This window comes from Chiloscyllium plagiosum, chromosome 1 (assembly GCF_004010195.1).
Source record: "Chiloscyllium plagiosum isolate BGI_BamShark_2017 chromosome 1, ASM401019v2, whole genome shotgun sequence".
In the NCBI taxonomy this organism is placed as follows: Eukaryota; Metazoa; Chordata; class Chondrichthyes; order Orectolobiformes; family Hemiscylliidae; genus Chiloscyllium; species Chiloscyllium plagiosum.
Window position 1 is genome coordinate 123,865,338 of NC_057710.1, and position 19,262 is coordinate 123,884,599.

The 19,262-nt window shown below is 41.4% G+C and overlaps 1 protein-coding gene across 1 annotated transcript in view; it reads right to left on the reverse strand.

Annotated features, from left to right (window-relative positions):
* tmem175 (transmembrane protein 175) overlaps positions 1–19,262 on the reverse strand; it is a 43,337-nt gene that overhangs the window by 14,671 nt on the left and 9,404 nt on the right. The window contains exons 5-6 of the mRNA XM_043696141.1: positions 18,079–18,114; positions 14,708–14,791 (exon numbers count right to left, since the gene is read on the reverse strand). Of these exons, the coding sequence (XP_043552076.1) occupies positions 14,708–14,791; positions 18,079–18,114 (120 nt within the window). The remainder of the gene's footprint in view (positions 1–14,707; positions 14,792–18,078; positions 18,115–19,262) is intronic.

Sequence of the window (19,262 nt, forward strand, 5' to 3'; positions counted from 1 at the left end):
CACTTCCACCTCAGTTATACCCTCTTCCATCAGGCAGAAGACACAAATGTTTGAAACATTTACCAACAGATGCAAGAAAAGCTTCTTGCTTGCTGATATCAGACTTATGATAAGACCTCGGAGTTGATCATTCGCTGCACCTTCTCTGTAGTTGTAACACTATACTTGCATTCTATTCATTTACCCTGATGTACTTACGTAAGGTATGATTTGTCTAATTAGCATGCAAAACAATACTTTTCACTGTATCTTAGTAGATGTAACAATAATAAATCAAATCAAACCTGGGTTGCTTTCACCGAGATCATACTAGGATAAAACTAGGACTAGTACAGCCTTCTGTCTGGCCAGCTCCAGAATCTGCTTCTCTTAAAAAAAATTCCAAGAATATTTCATCTATTCTACTTCTGTCCAGATAGCTTTTCAGTCTATATGCAATTTAAAATCCCCCATGATTATTATTGTACCTTTCTGACAAGCTCTCATATTCATTCCTTTATACTTTGCCCTATCCTATCTTGTGGTTACTAATAGGAGATCTATAAACCTCTTCTCAAGTGACTTACATAGAACATAGAACAGTGCAGCACAGTACAGACCCTTCGAGCCCTCTATGTTATGCCGACCTTTTATCTTACTCTAGGATCAAACTTACCTTTCATTTTACTATCATCTATATGCCTATTCAAGAGTCGCTTAAATGTCCTTAATGTATCTGACTCTAACACCACCCCTAGCAATGCATTCCATGCAACCACCACTCTGGGTAAAGAACCAAACACCTACATCTCCCCCAAGCCTTCCTCTAATCATCTTAAAATTATGCCGCCTTGAATCATAGAATCCCTATAGTGTGAAAACAGGCCCTTCAGCCCAACAAGTCCACACCGACTCTCTGAAGAATATCCCACCCAAACCCATTACCCTACCCTATTACTCTACTCTACCCCTGATTACACATCCCTGAACACCATGAGAAATTTAGCGTGGCCAATTCACCTAACCAGCACATCTTTGGATTGTCGGAGGAACCCGGAGCACCCAGAGAAAACCCACGCAAACACAGGGAAAATGTATAAAATCCACATAGAAAGTCGCCTGAGGCTGGAATCGAACCCAGGTCCCTAGCACTGTGAGGGAGCAATGCTAACCACTGAGCCACTGTGCCATCCATTTCTGCCCTGGGAAAAATAAAGGCTCTGACTATTCACTCTATCTATGCCTCTCATAATCTTGTCCACCTCTATCAAGTCATCTCTCATCCTTCTTCGCTCCAATGAGAAAACCCCTAGCTCCCGCAACCTTTCTTCATAAGTTATGCCCTCCAGCCCAGGCAGCATCCTGGTAAATCTCTTCTGCACCCTCTCTAAACCTTCCATAACCTTCCCATAATGAGGCGACCAGAATTAGTGTGGTCTAACCAGGTTTCTATGGAGCTGCAGCATAACCTTGCTGCTCAAACTCAATCCCCATTAGTGAAAGTCAACACACCACACATCTTCTTAACAATGTATCAACTTGGGTGGCAACTATAAGGGATATATAGACCTGGATTCCAGGATCCTTCTTTTTCTCCATACTGCCAAGAATCCTGCTTTTAACCCTGTATTCTGTATTCAAATTTGTCCTTCCAAAATGAACAATTTCACACTTTTCCAGTATTGAACTCCATCTGCTTTTCAGACCAGTTATGCATCCTGTCAATGTACCGTTGCAACCTACAACAACCTTCCACACTATCCACCATTCCACCAACCTTCATGTCATCAGCAAACTTACTAACCCACGCTTCCACTTCCTCATCGAAGTCATTATAAAAATCACAAAGAGCCGAGGTTCCAGAACAGATCATTGTGGAACACCACTGGTCACCAAGCTCCAGGCTGAATACTTTCCATCTACTACCATCCTCTGTTTTTTTCTGGGCCAGCCAATTCTGTATCCAGATAGCCAAATTTCCTTGTATCCCATGCCTCCTTACTTTATGAATGAGCCTACCAGGAGTAACTTTATCAAATGCCTTGCTAAAATCCAGGTACACCACAACCACTGCTCGACTTTTAACAAAGTATTTTGTTACATCCTCAAAGAATTCAATAAGGCTTGTGAGGCATGACCTTCCCCTCACAAAGCCTTGCGGATTATCTCTAATCAAATTACGGTTTTCCAAGTAATCATAAATTCTGTTTCTCAGAATCCTCTCCAATACTTTACCTACCACAGCTGTAAGACTGACTGGTTTGTAATTCCCAAGATTAGAAAATGAGGTCTGCAGATGCTGGAGATCATCCCAATTCCTTTTCTTGAACAAGGGAATAACATTTGCCACCCTCCAATCATCTGGCACTACTCCAGTGAACAGTGAGGTCGCAAAGATCATTGCCAAAGGCGCAGCAAGCTCTGCTCTCGCTTCCTGTAGTAACCGTGGATATATCCCATCTGGACCAGGGGACTTAGCTATCCTTATGTTTTTCAAAATTTTCTGTACATCCTCTTTCTCAATATCAACCTGTTTGAGCATATCAGCCTGTTTCACGCTTTTCTCACAAACATCAATGTCCCTCTCAGTATTGAATACTGAAGCAAAGTATTCATTAAGGACCTCCCCTTCCTCCTCAGACTCCAGGCACAAGTTTGCTCCACTGTCCCTGATTGGCCCTCTCCTCACTCTGGCCATCCTCTTGTTTTTCACAAGTGCAGAATGCCTTAGAGTTTTCCTTAATCCTTTCCACTAAAGGTTTTTCATGTACCCTTCAACGTCTCTTAAGCCTATTCTTCAGTTTCTTCCTGCCTACCTTGTAACCCTCTACAGCCCCATCTGATCCTTACCACCACAGCCTTAAGCAAGCTTCCGTCTTCTTGAAGAGATGCTCCACATCCCTCATTACCCAAGGTTCCTTCACACTACCATCCCTTCCTTGCCTCAGTGGGACAAACCTATCCAGCACTATCAGCAATTGCTCTCTAAACAACCTCTGTCATACATTCTCCTGAAAACATCTGTTCCCAATTTAGGTGCCAGAGTTGCAGCCTAATAGTATTCTAACTCCCCCTCCCCCAATTAAATCCTTTTCCATACCATCTGCTCCTATTCCTCTCCACGACCATAATAAATGTCAGGGAGTTGTAGTCACCGAAATGCTTTCCCACTGAAAGATCTGACACCTGGCGTGGGTTCATTGCCAAGCACCAAATCCAATTTGGCTTCCCTTCTAGTCAGCTTAAGTACATATTGAGTCAGGAGTCCTCCTGAACACACCTAACAAAAACTGCTCCATCCAACCTATTTGAATTAAGGAGGTTCTAATCAATATTAGGGAAGTTAAAGTCACCCATGACAACAACACTGTTACTTCTGCACCTTTCCAAAATCTGCTCCTTTGTGTCTCTGTTGCTACTGGGGGTGGGGGTCTACAGAAAGCTCCCAATAAAGTGACTATTTTCCTGTTTCTGATTTCCACCATACTGACTCTGTAGACAAACCCTTTTCGATGACTTCCCTTTTGCAGGAGAGATACTATCCCTGATTAACAATGCCACTCCCCCACCTCTTTCAGCCCCAACCCCCCCCCCCCCCCCCCCCCCACTCCTTTTGGAACATCTCAACCCTGGAACATCCAACAACCGTTCCTGCCCTTGTGATATCCAAGTCTCCGTAGTGGCATGCTGTATTCTGGCCGTTCATTAAGCTACTCTATCCTCGGATCCGTAGCTCCAGTTCTCACCTCTCTGCCAAACTAGCTTAAACCCTCCGAAGAGCTCTAGCAAACCTCTCACCCAGGATATTGGTGACCCTCCAGTTCAGGTGCAACCCGTCCTTTTTGTACAGGTCCCACTTTCACCAGAAGGTCTCCCAATGATCCATATATCTGAAACCCTCCCTTGGGCACCAGCCCTGCAGCCATGTGTTCATCTGAACTCATGCTCTGTTCCTAGCCTCACTAGCCTGTGGCACCAGTAGCAATCTTGAGATCACTACTCTGCTCATCCTGCCTTGTAGCTTCCAACCTAATTTCCTATATTCGCTTTTCAGGTCCTCATCCATTTTCCTAGCTATATCATTGGTACTGATGTGTACCACAAATTCTGGCTGCTCTTCGTCCCATTTAAGAATCCTATAGACTCAGAGACATCCCTGGCACCTGAGAAACAACATACCATCTGGGAATTTTGTTTGCAACCACAGACTTATTGCCTTTCTCATTTCTCATCTCTACCCAAATGTCTTCTGCATCCCACTTTCCTGAAACTAGGACATCACTTGTGCTAATATTATCATTAATAACCAAAAGGGGAGACAATGACTCTGTGGTATTATTGCTGTATTGTTAATCCAGAGACCCAGATTCAAATCCCACCCTGTAGATGGTGGAATTCAAATTCAATGAAAATCTTGAATTAAGAGTCTAATGATGACTGACCATGAATCTTGAGAGATCAGAGGCTGTTTAGCCTCTTCAAGCCTGACCTCCCCAAATACATGGAAACCTGGAACAGAGGCCAGAGCAATGCAGGACAAGACCTGACTAAACTACGCACAACACCCCACAGGAACACACGCGACTGGTGCCCATGAACCCATTAGGAGCACACACAACCTCTTGGAGCAGCAGACTCCATGCACAGACACCAGGATCGACTAGGCATAGCCACCTATCAGGAAACACGGGATACATGCTGGATTTCAGATGAGACTGAAACTTCGGGGTTTCAATTCCACCCCCGTCCCCAGCATATTCTTGGAAAACACCCAAGCTATTGAGAACCAAATGGATGACCTCAGGGATAAACTCACTTTCTAAAGGGAACTGAGACATTGCTGTGTACTCTGCTTCACAAAGACATGGCTCACTCCTACTACACCTGACTGTACCTTATATTCGGAAGGTTTCTTAGTTCACTGAATGGACTGCACTGTGTCCTTGGACAAAGCTAGGAGTGGGATCTGCTTCCTAATCAACACCACCTGGTGCTCAGACGTGGCGACCCTGGTGAGTTATTGCTCAATGAACGTGGAATATCTTACAGCGAAGTGCTGTGCCTACTACCTGCCGCATAATTTTCGAGGAGGGCAATAGGGAAATCCCTGGCAATTACAGACCAGTCAGTCTTACATCTGTGGTCAGCAGTTTTGAAAAGAATTCTGAGGGATAGGATTTATGACTATTTGAGGAAGCATAGTGTGATTAAAGGCAGTCAGCATGGCTTTACAAATCTTATTGAGTTCTTTGAGTTGACATGACAGGTTGACGAAGGTCAAGAAGTGGATGTGGTGCATGTGGACTTCAGCAAGGCATTTGATAAGGTTCCCCATGGTAGGTCCATTCATAAAGTCAGGAAGTATGGGATACAGGGAAATTTGGCTATCTGGATTCAGAATTGGTTGGCTGACAGAAGGTATAGAGTGGTTGTAGATGGAAAGTATTCTGCCCGGAGGTCAGTGTTGAGTGGGGTCCCACAGAGCTCTGTTCTTGGGCCTCTGCTCTTTGTAGTTTTTATAAATGACTTGGATGAGTAGGTTGAGGGGCAGGTTAGTAAATTTGCAGATGACACAAAGGTTGGAGGTGCTGTCAATAGTATCGAGGGCTATTGCAGGCTGCAGTGCAACATAGACAGGATGCAGCGTAGGGCTGAGAAATGGCAGATGAAGTTCAATCTGGATAAATGTGAAGTGATGCATTTTGGAAGATCGAACTCGAATGCTGAATAAAGGAATAAAGACAGGATTCTTGGCAATGTGGAGGAACAGAGGGATCTGGGTGTGCAAGTACATAGATCCCTCAAAGTTGCCACCCAAGTGGATAGTTGTTAAGCAAGCATATGGTGTTTTGACTTTCATTAACAGGGGGATCGGGTTTAAGAGCCGCGAGGTTTTGCTACAGCTCTACAAGTCCCTGGTGAGACCACACTTGGAAAATTGTATCCAGTTCTGGTCGCCCTACTATAGGAAAGATAGAGGGGCTTTGGAGAGGGTGCAAAGAAGGTTTACCAAGATGCTGCCTGGATTGGACAGCATGCCTTATGAAGAGAGGTTGACTAAGCTCAGACTTTTCTCTCTGGAGAGGAGGAGGAAGAGAGGTGACCTGATCGTGGTATACAAGATAATGAGAGGAATGGATAGAGTCAATAGCCAGAGACTTTTCCCCAGGGCAGGATTGACTGGTACGAGGGGTCATAGTTTTAAGATATTATGAAAAAGGTATAGAGGGGACATCAGAGGAAGGTGCTTTACGCAGAGTTGTGAATTCATGAATGCGTTGCCAGCAGTGGTGGTGGAAGCAGAGTCATTAGGGACGTTTAAGCGACTGCTGGACATGCATACGGATAGCAGTGAGTTGAGGGGTGCGTAGGTTAAGTTATTTTATTTTACATTAGGATTAACTCTCAGCACAACATCATGGGCCAAAGGGCCTGTTCTGTGCTGTACTTTTCTATGTTCTATGCTATCCTGACAGCAGTTTGCATCCCATCTCAGGCAGAATTGAAGAGTGCACTTGATGAAGTATACAATGCTATAAACAAACAGTCTTGAGATGGAATACCTCAAGGCCTTGTTCATCGTAGTCAGTGACTTCAACCAGGCCAACGTCAAGAATGCGTTATTAAAATATCATCAACTCATCTTCTGTTCCACCAGAGGCCCAACATCCTTGAACACTCCATCTCCTGTCTACATTTTGGAAAATTACATCTCAACATTGAACTCCTCCACCTGGCTTACAAACAGAAAATTAAGAATGGATCCAGAACAGAAAGTAGTGCAGTACTGCTTTGAGGAAACAGAAGGGCTTCTATGGGACTGCTTAGAGTCAGTGGACTGGTCCATATTTAAGAATTTGATGGCCAAGCTAAAGAAGTATGCCACTACTGTTATAGACCTCATTAGCAAGTATGTAGATGACTGTGTGAAGTTACTCTGAATGCTCCCCAATTGGAAACTACGGATGAACCAGGATATTCATTCCTTGCTGAAGTCCAGGTCTGAGGTGTTCAATTCAGGCAACCCTGATCAATACAAGAAATCCAGGTAAAACCTTCATAAGGCGATTGGAGATGCCCAGAGGCAACACCAAACTAAGCTTGAGACCTAGACTAACCACATGGCCATCCATCGATTATGGCAAGGCTTATATGACATTATGGGCTACAAAAAGTCGAACAGAATTGTGCGCAACAATATATTCCTACCCAATGAGCTCAACATATTCTACATTGGGGAGACAGGCCGCCTACTTGCGGAACGTTTCAGAGAACACCTCTGGGTCACCCGCACCAACCAACCCAACCACCCCATGGCTCAACACTTCAACTCCCCCTCCCACTCCGCCAAGGACATGCAGGTCCTTGGCCTCCTCCACTGCCAGACCATGGCAACACGACGTCTGGAGGAAGAGTGCCTCATCTTCTGCCTAGGAACCCTCCACAACGCCCCTCCCCCAAGTCCCTCCTCCCTACCTTTTATTTTAGCCTGCTTGGCACACCTTCCTCATTCCTGAAGAAGGGCTCATGCCCGAAACATCAATTCTCCTGCTCCTGGGATGCTGCCTGACCTGCTGCGTTTTTCCAGCAACACATTTTTAGCTCTGATCTCCAGCATCTGCAGTCCTCATTTTCTCCTATATTTGATGACAATAAACCAAACTCAAACTGTTTTCAAGCTCTCAAATATCTGCCCTCACAAGCTGTTTTAAAGCTACTGGACCACTCCACTTTTCCACTGTTTTCAAGCATTTAAGGTATTTTGCTCCCTCCCCTTGCCCTGTTTTCAAGCTCACAGTCTTCTCCATTTATGCACTGTTTTAAGCTCTCAGACTGCTTTCTCAAGCTGCTTTCAGTCTCTTCGGTTGCATCTGTCTTGTATTGTTTTCGGATTTGTTGACTTCTTCCCTCTTGCATTGTTTTTAAGCCTAAGAAGTTTCAAGAAATGCTTCCTCACAGAGTTAAGTCTTTAGAACTCTCTATCTCAAAAGGTGGTCTTTATGGATTTATTTTAGGAAAAAAAGTTTTTTTTAATAAAATTATAAAAGTACAAAAGATAACATAACAATCTTACATTACAAAAACTTCAACAATAAACTACCTACTACTCTACAAAACAAGTCAAACTATCACAAAGACACAGAACAGTCTCTCCACATTACAATTCGATAAGTAATTAAATTTAACAAATTAGATTAAATTAACTTAAATTGAACTAAATCAACTTATGTTAGATCAAATCAAATTAAATTGCACCACTCGATGCACCTCCACCGAAGCTCCTGTCAGCTGCAGCATCAGTCATTCTACCCATATTTGTTCAGGCTTCCTCCGCCCCCCCCCCCAACCTTCCCAAGACATCCAGGCTGAATAAATCCAGCCTTTACAGCTATGCAAAGGCCCTAATCAGTATGGCTGACAAATCCGTGTCTATGTGATTTAAAAAGTGCCGCCACATCTTATAAAACAGTTCTGTTTTCTGGTGCACCACATTTGTAAGGAAGTTTTTTTTGGAAGGGGGTGGGGGCGTTCTCCATCACTAATGTGCGCCACCCCGTGAGACCTGGGGGCTTTTGAGATCCACCTCATTAAAATGTTCTTCCTTGCACAATATGTGAGAATGTTGAATAGTGTCTTTTCATGTTCATCTAGCGAAGGCAGATTCGGCAATCCCAGAAGAGGGAATACCAGGTCTGCCTTGACTTCAGTTCCGAGGATCCCCACCAACACATTCACTATAGCATCCCGGTATCTATGGAGTTTGTCGCACGACCACAAACAGTGTGCAAGAGTGCCGTTAGTGGTTTTGCATTTAGGGCACATTGGAGATACTCCTTCCTTAAATTTTGCGAAACGCTCTGGAACCATATGGGCTCGGTGGAGAATCTTTAGTTGCATGCCTGCGCTTTATCGCAAATCAAACTCTTTTTCACATTCTCCCAGATAGCCTCCCACGTTTCCAATGAGATTTCTCTCCCAGTTCCGGATTCCAAACTCCTTAAAGTCTTTCCATATCTTCCAAAGTGCCCCATACCTGTAGATGGTGTAGGGTGCTGACTGAGAGTGCCCGCACACTGAAGCATTCTTCTCTCCATATCGGATTTATAGGGCCGAGCCAACAGCGTGGTCGTTTTCAATATGTAACCCCTAATCTGAAAATAGCAGAGGAGTTCCCTACTGAGTAGCCCATATTTATGACTCAGCTGGTCAAAGACATCAAAACCCCTCCATCAAATAGGTCTCCCAGGCAGGAGCATGCTGAGACAATGGGTCGGCCAGGTGGTCAGGCTGGTGGATCTTGTGAAGGAGGTAGAACCGGGCAGTGCGGGGTTCCGGACTATGAGGTTGGAAGCTGTGGGTGGGAGAACGCCTGAGGTGATGAGGTTCTGTATGGTCTGGGAGATGATGGTTTGGTGATGGGGGGATGGGGTCATGGTCGAGGGGGTGGTAGGAAGAGGTGTCCTCGAGTTGTCTTCTGGCTCCTTACACACCAAATCACTCCGTAAGACAATAAAGAGCTTATTTTGGCATTGTTTAAAGTCTGGGAGATCTACCCCTCCCATTCCCTGTGGGAGTTGCAACTTGGCAAATTTAATGAGAGGACACCTATGACACCAAATAAAAGATCCAAGTCAGCCATTAAGCCTCCGCAGCGCTTGATCTGGGCAACAATGGGAGCATTCTCATGGGGTACAGTAGGCGAGAAAGAACATGCATTTTAATCTGAGCTATTTGACCTAACCATGATATTGGTAACCCCTTCCAGCGTTGAAGATCTTGTTTTATCTTCTCAAATAACTGCACAAAATTGGCTCTGTACAATTGATGAAAAGCGGGGGTAATGAAAATATTTCATGGATTTCTAATGCAGAAGTAGATTCAGTCCCAGCATCCAAGACTTTATCACAGACTGCAAATAGTTGAAGCCCAAGCGGTGATCCCTGTGGCACTCCACAAGTTACTGTTTGCCAACCCAATAAAGGCATATTTATCCCTATTCTCTACATCCTATTAGCTGACCAATTCATTATTAATACTAATATGTTCCCTTTGCACCATGATGCTCTAGGGTTTTGTGCTGTAACCTTTGATGTGGCAGCTTATCAAATGCCTCTTGGAAATCCATGGACATTACCACTACCTTGATTGTTATTCTGTCAAGATGATCCAATAAATTAGTCAAACATGATGTCCATTTCAAAAATACATGTTTACTCTGTCTTCCTCAGTATCCTGTTATAATGTGTATAATAACGGATTCGGGCAATTTCTTTATAACAGATGTTAATCTAACTAGGCTACAGTTTCCTGTTTTCTGTCATTTCTTTCTTCAGTAATAGCGCTTTCAAATTTGCAGGGACTTTTTCAGAATTGATGGAAATTGGAAGATTATACCAATAACCAAAACTTTTTCTACAACATCAGCCACTTCTTTTTGAACATTACATTCACCCCATCTGGTCTCAGGAACTTCTTAGACTTAAAACCATAAGACACATGAGCAAAAATAGGCCATTCAGCCCAACATGTCTGCTCTGCCATTCAGCGAGATCATGGCTGATCTGATAATCCTATACTAACTTCCCTGCCTTTTCCACATAGTCCATGACACCCTTACTGATTAAAAAATTGTCAAAGTCTTGAATATGCTTAAGGTGTCATATTTTCCCCAGCACTTTTTCCCTGGCAGAAACTGAGATTGTTTTGAGTTCCTTCTTTCCTTTCCGTGAGATTGTGGGACAGGAAGTCATTGGATCACAGGGACGGGTTTGATCAATTACAGTGTCAGACAACCTCTTACAATTATCTTCAATTCTCTTTAGCTGCCATGTTTCCTGAGGCCCAGAAATTCAGACAGCATTAATGCTGAAAAAAGGCAAAACTTTCAAGTTGGACAGCTTTGTTAAAATATTAAAATGACCCTCAATTCTCCTAGCAGTAGGTTGATCACCCACTGTATCTCTGTTAAAACTAAGAGTGGGTAGATTTTAGATGGGCAAGATCCAGGTTTAAGATTTTTAAAAATAATACTTCCAGTTTGACCTAAACTCACCACTTTTAAAGATTAAAATTCCCTCCATTTTTGCAATGATGAGTTTATACCACATACTCTCTCTGTTAAATTAAACAGATATTAAAACAATTAAAATAAACAGGTATGATAACAATAAGCTGTACCAAATAGAAGACATCATGTTAAGAGCTGATAGCAAAAGTCCAGTTATTTTTCAATAGTTGGTTGTGATATGAAGTGTACTGTACCTTTAAGACAGTTAAAAGCTAGCAGAACTACCTGACAGCACTAAGTGTTCTTAACAAGATATAATGTAACCTTTTGGTCCAGCATCTAGTGTAGCTGGTTACCTGGAGACAAAAAAAACAAATTCAAATTAGGCCAATCAGTTTAAATTATACCCCGAAAAATACCAAACTCCAATCATGTTTGAATTTAGTATATTGACAATATCAAAAGCCAATGACACAATCTGATGTTTTGGGGTATAAGACCAGGAAAAATTGAACAGTTGGGGGAGAACTGCCAAAAGACCAAAAGATGTAGGCTGCTAGTGAGAACTCTCTGAAAGGTACTTGTCCAGAGAAGGAGTTTGCATGGAGAAAAACATCAACACAGAAAAACATCAAAAAGAAGATTCAACAGCTAGATGGTTTTGAAATTTGAATTTTTCAGTAAATCTTAATTGGGTGTTTTATCGGACCAGTATTATAGAAGGGAAAGTAAAAGATAGGCTAGAGGAAAAAGTTGTAAATAGTCGTTAGTTAATTATTCTCTGTTATACTTTAAGAAATAATTAATATTTTTTACTTTAAACAGTTCTTGGCCTCTCCAATTATCACAGATTACTGTATAGGATAAATCTTTTCTGTGTTGCTGGTTTAAATTAAGCAGGGGGTTTTATCCCATGTCATAACAGTTGCATGCAAATATCACTTCTGTAACTTTATTTGCTTCTTTCCTAAGTCAGAGGGCAACTTTAGAAGCAAAGGTAAAAAAATATTGTGGACTTGTTCCTCAGGCTCCAACTTTGGCATGGCTTCCTGATAATCCTCACCTCTTCTACATGACCTTCAAATATTTCAGACTGAATCAAGCATGCTAGGTTCTGCATATGGGAGTTCCCACTGCCTTAAGCTTCTAGTCTTGAAAGGGCAGATGGTGGATCCATGCTCATAAAACTACCCTGGGAATTGCAGATATTTTTAATCAACCTGTTCAGACATATCTTGGCAGGAGACAGAATGTAATCACCTGGACCAGATGGGCTACACCTCAGTTTTGAAAGAGATAGCTGAAGAGATAGTGGAAACTTTAGTGGTGATCTTTCAGGAATCTCTGGAGTCAAACATGTAAAACATGTGAACGTGTTCAGGTCACACACTTCGGTAAGAGGAGGAGGCATGGACTACTTTCTAAATGGGGAGAAAATTTTAAAAGTCTGAAATGCAAAATGACTTGGGAGTCCTAGTCCAGGTTTCTTTTAAAGTAAACTTGCAGATTGACGGACAAATATAATGTTGTCAGTGGTTAGATGGACAAATATAATGTTGTCAATCATCACAAGAGGACTAGAATACAAAAGCTGGGCTGTACTTCTGAGGCTTTCTAAAGCTCTGGTCAGACCACATTTAGAATATTGTGAACAATTTTTGGCCCCATTCCTCAGGAAGGATGTATTGGCCCTGGACCGGGTCCAGAGGTGGTTCACGACAATGATCCTAGGAATTAAAGGCTTAACATACGAGGAACGCTTTGAGGACTCAGACTATATTCGAAAGAGTTTATAAGAATGTCGGGGATCTGATTGAAACTTTCTGAATACTGAAAGGCCTGGACAGAGTGGATGTAGGGAAGATGTTTCCATTGGCAGGAGAGACGAGGACCTGAGGACACAGCCTTACAGTAAAGGGAAGACAGTTTAGAATGGAGATAAGGAAAAACTTCTTGAGCCAGACAATGGTGATTCTGTGAAATTCATTGCCACAGGAGGCTGTGGAGGCCAGGTTATTGAGTATATTTAAAACAGAGATAGAAACATTTTTGATTGCCAAAGGGATCAAAGGTTACAGGGAGAAAGCTGGAAAATGGAGGTCGAAAAACCGATCAATCATGATTAAATGGCAGAGCAGACTTAATGGGCCAAATGGCCTAATTTCTGCTCCTACGTCTTATGGATTGCTTTTTGGACTGGAGGTCTGTGATCAGCAGTGTTCTACAGGGATCGATTCTAGATCCTCTTTTGTTTGTCATTTACATAAATGATATGGATGAAAGTATAGAAGGCATGGTTAGTACGTTTGTTGACCACATCAAAATTGATGGCATTGTAGACAGTGAAGAAGGTTTGCGAAGATTATAAAGGGATCTTGATCAAATGGGTCAATAGGTTTAAAAATGGTAGATGGGGGTTCAATCTGGATTAACGTGAAGTATTGCACTTTGGAATAAGAAACAAGGGTAGGGCTTACACAATTAATAGTAGGGCCTTGGGTAGTTTTTTTTTTAGATTAGATTAGATTACAGTGTGGAAACAGGCCCTTCGGCCCAACAAGTCCACACCGACTACGGGCAATTTAGTATGGCCAATTCACCTGACCCTGCACATCTTTGGACTGTGGGAGGAAACCGGAGCACCCGGAGGAAACCCACGCAGACACGGGGAGAACGTGCAAACTCCACACAGTCAGTCGCCTGAGGCGGGAATTGTGTTGTACAACAGAGAGGCCGAGGGTTGCAGGTACATAATTCTTTGAAGTTTGCATCACATATAGGACAGGGTGGTTTCGAAATGTATTTGGAACACTTGCCCTTGTTGCTCAGTCCTTTGAATACTGGAGTTGGAAAGTCATATTGAGGTTGTACGGGACATTGATGAGGCCTCTTCTGGAATACTGTGCCCAGTTCTGGTCACCCAGTTATAGGAAGGATATTATCAAGCTGGAGAGGGTTCAGAAGAGATTTACCAGGATGTTGCCAGGTATGGAAGATTTGAGTTATAAAGAAAGGCTAAATAAGCTGGGACTTCTTTAAAACTAGACTGTGGGAGGTTGAGAGGTGATCTGATAGAAATTTATAAAGTAATGAGAGGTATAGATAGATTTAATGGTTGTTGTCTTTTCCCTAGGATGGGAGATTTCCCAGACTGGGGGGTGATATTGTTAAGAGAGATTTAAAAAAAAGGCAGCGCAAATGTTTACACAGAGGGTGGTTTGCATGTGGAATGAGCTTCCTGAGAAAGTGAAGGAATGTGGGTAAATTTACAATGTTTAAAAAATATTTGGATAGATACATGAATAGGAAAGGTTTGGAGGGATATGCGCCAAGAGCATGCAGGTAGAACTAATTTAGTTTGGGATTATGCTAGGCATGGACTGGTTGGACCGAAGGGTCTGTTTCCATGCTGTATCATTCTACATCCGAAGCAGGTGAGATCTGAACCTGGACCTTCTCGGCCAGAGGTAGGGACACTATCACCACGCAAGATGCTTTAAAAAGATGGACTGGAAATAAACCCAGGTCAACTTATTGGGAAGCAGTTATGCTCACCATCACTGTATTTCTGGAATTTGTAACATTAGGCAAGTACCAAATATATTTGGCCCCCAGGATATTTTATGGACATTCCATTGTATTTTGACAGAAAGGCCAAGGAACTACAGCCTCATGTTGTTTGCTGTAAGATTGGAACAAGCCAAATCACTTAATTCATACCTGAATTAATCCAATGATAATGGCACAAACACAAAACGATAGAATTCCAAGTGTGTCATCTGGAAATGAGGCCATCAAAGAAAACTAAGAAAGAAAAAAAGGTTTCAATGTTTTGTAGATATATTAAACTTGACATTTTAGAATATACTTTACATTTTGAATATATTTTAAGTCCAGTTATGCTAAGAAAATATTAAATTCAACACTCAGAATTATAGAATGATTACAACACAGGGGATCATTCAGTCTGTTTTATCTGTGCCAGCTTTCTGCAAAAGAAATTCAGTGATTTTGTCTCATCCACTTCTCCTATATAACCAGAATTTTTTTCTCTTTAGATAACTACTGTTGAAAAGCCTTGATGGAATCTACCTTCGCCACTCTCTCAGGCAGTGAATTCCAGATTCCAGTCACTTGCTCTGTCAAAAAATTATTCTTCATGTCACTGATAGTTCTTTTTGTCAATCACTTTAAACTGGTATCCTGTGGACCTTGGTTCCTCTACCAGCAGGAACTGTTTCTTCCTCTCCACTGTATATAAATCCTTCTTGATTCCGAATACAAATATCAATTCTGCTAAGTTTCTTTTCTCTAACAACAGACACAGATTTAACAATGTGTAAAACTGAAGTTTTTCTTCTCAACTACCATTCGTGTAAGTCTTTACTCTAAGAAGTTCACATCCTTCCTAAAGTATGACATCCTGAACTGGACGCAATACTTTCATTCAGGACAGACCATTGTTATTTACTGGGTCATCATAACTTGTTTTTTGTATTCTACTCCCCTTTTTAGAAAGCCCAGAATCTCATATCTTTTATTAACCACTTTTTGAACCTACAATCTATGATGATTTGTACACTTATACCACCAGGTTACTTCGTTCCTACATCCCTTTAGAATTGTATCCTTTATTTTATACTGTCACCTCACATTCTTCCTAACAAAATGAATCGTTTTCAATTCTCTACACAAAATTTTATCTGCCACTTTCATTCCACCAGCTTATGTCCTCCTGAGGTCTATCACTGTACTTCGTAAAGCTCACAATACTTTGAAGTTCAGTGTCATTTGTAAATTTTGAAATTGTCCCCAGTCCAGGTCATTAAAATATATCACGAACAGAGATGAGGAGGAATTTCTTTAAGTGTGGTACATTTTTGGAATTCTCTGTCCCTGAAGGCCATGGAGACTCAGTCAATGAGTATGGTCAAGACCGAGAGTGATAGGATTTATACACATTAGAGATATCAAGGAACGTAGGCATAGTGTAGGAAACTTTATCCAAAGTGAATGTATATGCCAAAATAATGAACAGATTTGACAGAAAATGCACACATGGAACCAAAATACAAAACTACCACCAGGCAACAAAAATAAAATCAAAATGGGGAAACAGAATTCATGGTTTGAAAGTGTTGAACACAGTGTAATGTTACGAAGGTTGCAAAGTGCCAAATCAGAAGATGACTTGCTATTCCCACAAGTTGCACTGAAATTACTACAACACTACGACAGGCCAAGCACAGAAATGTCAGCAATAAAAGCAAGGTAGTGAATTAAAATGGCATCATCAGAAAGCTCTGGGTCATCCTTACATTCAAAGCACAGATGTTCCACAAAGACGTCACTCAACTTGCACTTGCTCTCCCCTTTGCAGAAGACTGCATTGTGAGCAGAAAATTCAGTATACCAAATGGAAAAAGAACGAGATATTTTTTTCAATAAAGGAGGAGAGGATTTGGGGCTTTGGACAGAGATGAGAGAGGAGATAAAAGGACAGGGGAGACAATGGCCTAGTGATATTATCACTAGCCTATTAATCCAGAGATAGAGGTAATCTTCTCGGGACCTTGGTTTGAATCCTGCCATGGCAATTGGTGAATTTGAATTCAATAAAAGTCTGGAATTAAGAGTCTAATCAAACCATTATCAATCTTCAGGAACAATCCATCTGGTTCATTTATGTCCTGTAAGGAAACTGCAGTACTTACCTGGTCTGGCCTGCATCTGACTCCAAATGGTTGACTCTTAACAGTCCTCTGGGCAATTAAGATTTGGCAATAAATGCTGGCCTAACCAGTGATGCCTGCATTTCATGAATGAATTTAAAACAAAATGACAAGGCCCAACAGTAAGGGATGAGGTATTGAGTTTGATTAAGGAGTGAATCAAGGTTTTGTAGAGTGTTTTATCAGAATTTGATGGGAGAGTTATTTTTAATTCTCCAGTTCCCTTGACACCATTCTTATGTCTGAGGAGGCATGGAATATTATTGCCAGTGTTCCTAGAACTTCAATCCTTACTTCCCTCAATATCTATGCCCGAAACGTCGATTCTCCTGTTCCTTGGATGCTGCCTAACCTCCTGCGCTTTTCCAGCAACACATTTTCAGCTCTGATCTCCAGCATCTGCAGTCCTCACTTTCTCCCTGAATCCCATCAATCCTAGTGATTTCTTCACTGTCAGCCTATTTAAACTTCTTAATGTAGGAGAAGTAAACCATTTAATCCAGTGTCATTCAATGAATGAACGGTTGATCTGATAATCCTCATTATCATTGTTCTGCCTCTTATCCTAACCCGTTGATTCACTAACTAATTACAAATCTGTCTATTTTACTTGTAACGACCCAGTTTCTACAGCTTTCTATGGTAAACAATTCCACAGATTTGTTACTCTGACAAAAGAAATTCCTCTTCTATATTCTAACTGGTGGCTCCTTACTCTGACATTATGCTCTTTGGTCCTAGACTCTCCCACAAGGAAAAACAACTCCTCAGCATCTAACATGTTAAGTCCCCTAAAACTCTTGTATGTTTCAATAGGGTCACCTCTCAATCTTTTGAATTCCAATCAGTACAGATCCAATCTACACATCCATTCCTCATAAGAAAATCCCTTAATGTCCAGGATCTAAAATCCTCACTCCGCTATCAGTTCTCCAGTTATACATTCATTTTCTACAGCCTTCCCTTTGTGTACTCATCTGTACATGGTATCAGAAGTAATCCGAAAATCACTAGTTTTATTTCCTAGCTTCCTAAACTTTGACTACAGAACTTCTTCTATCAACCTATGTCATCAGTATTGATGTGGGCCACAACCTTTAGCTACTCTGCACTGATGTGAATTAAGTGTGTACAATTCTAATTACCACATATTCAACATAAATATAATGAACCTATGAAAAACTTTACTAGGCAAAATCACTCTTCTGAAAGTTCATAGCAAAGAAATGCATATTTTGACAAAAAGAATACATTATAAAACACAATTGTTGATGCCTTAAACATTGTGGTGTATGCTACTTAGACAATAGTGAATGCTAAAAATTCCATAAAATGTATCTACTTATAATAGTAACTTACTGTATAAGGCAGGAAGGTTATGAGCATCATACATGCCTAAAAAAAAATATATCACTTTAGATTACAATTCAGACTGATGCTGCAGTGTATGAAACCAATACTAAATAAGATTGCTGTTATATATTAATTTTGCTTCATTATCAACTGGTGTAAAATTTGCATTGATGAAAAACTGGCAGGATAACTAGAGTCAGTTTAGATTCTGAATCTTGAGTAACCCAAAATATAAGCTGCCATACTCTGTATAATGGGAAGTCTTGCGTCTCTTGGGCTTCACACCAAGTACCGCTCAGTGTGAAGTCCTGGTTTAACAGTGACTTGTTCGGCACTTTTTAAACATGCTATGAAAATTTCTGCAGAGTAATGATGTCCCTGTTCAGATTCATCACACTGAAAAATAACCACAATGGAAGACTGAATTCACTTGGCACTAAACCAAAGAAATATATAACTGGTAGTATTGTTCAGATCTACTGGCTATGTAGTTTAATGTAGAAATAACCACAAAGAACAGGCTATTTTAAAAGAAATAAAATCAGGAGAACCTTTTAATTAAAAAAAAAACATGAAGATTCTTAGATTGCATGTCTTATACAAATGTGTTCAGGGTTTATGTATTAAACATGTATGTTTCGAACTCCTGATTCATTATCTATCCTGAGATTATGAAGATGCTATTCAATGCTGTCTGTTCACATCGATTAGTGAACAGCATTAACACCGCAGGAGAGACTGGCTGTACTTTGATTTGAAAATGACATCTAAGCAAGGTCACGGTTTCTCATATGACTGATTGGCAGAGCTCAGGTCTTTGGGTGCATGGAGCAGGATGCCCCATAAGGTCATGGGATCTGCTTTATTTCCTTGTTCGTTGTCAGTACATCATTGTGGTACTGGTATACAAAGCATGATGCAGCTTCATGGAACAAGTTATGCAGCTTCATGTAACAAGTTATCGCCATTCTAAATGACTGGGAAAAAAACTCCTCCTAGTCACAAGGGTTAAATGCAGCCAGGATTCAAGAGCAGCTTTGGGACAACTTTGACACTATGGAACAGTCAAGGGAACAGGAGCTAGCAAGGAAGATGGCTTTTAGTCATGCAAACACAACACTATCTGAAGTTGTTTTTGCAGGAGTTTTGCCTGAATGGCTTCAAGAACGATACTGATGCTTCCCAGAGAT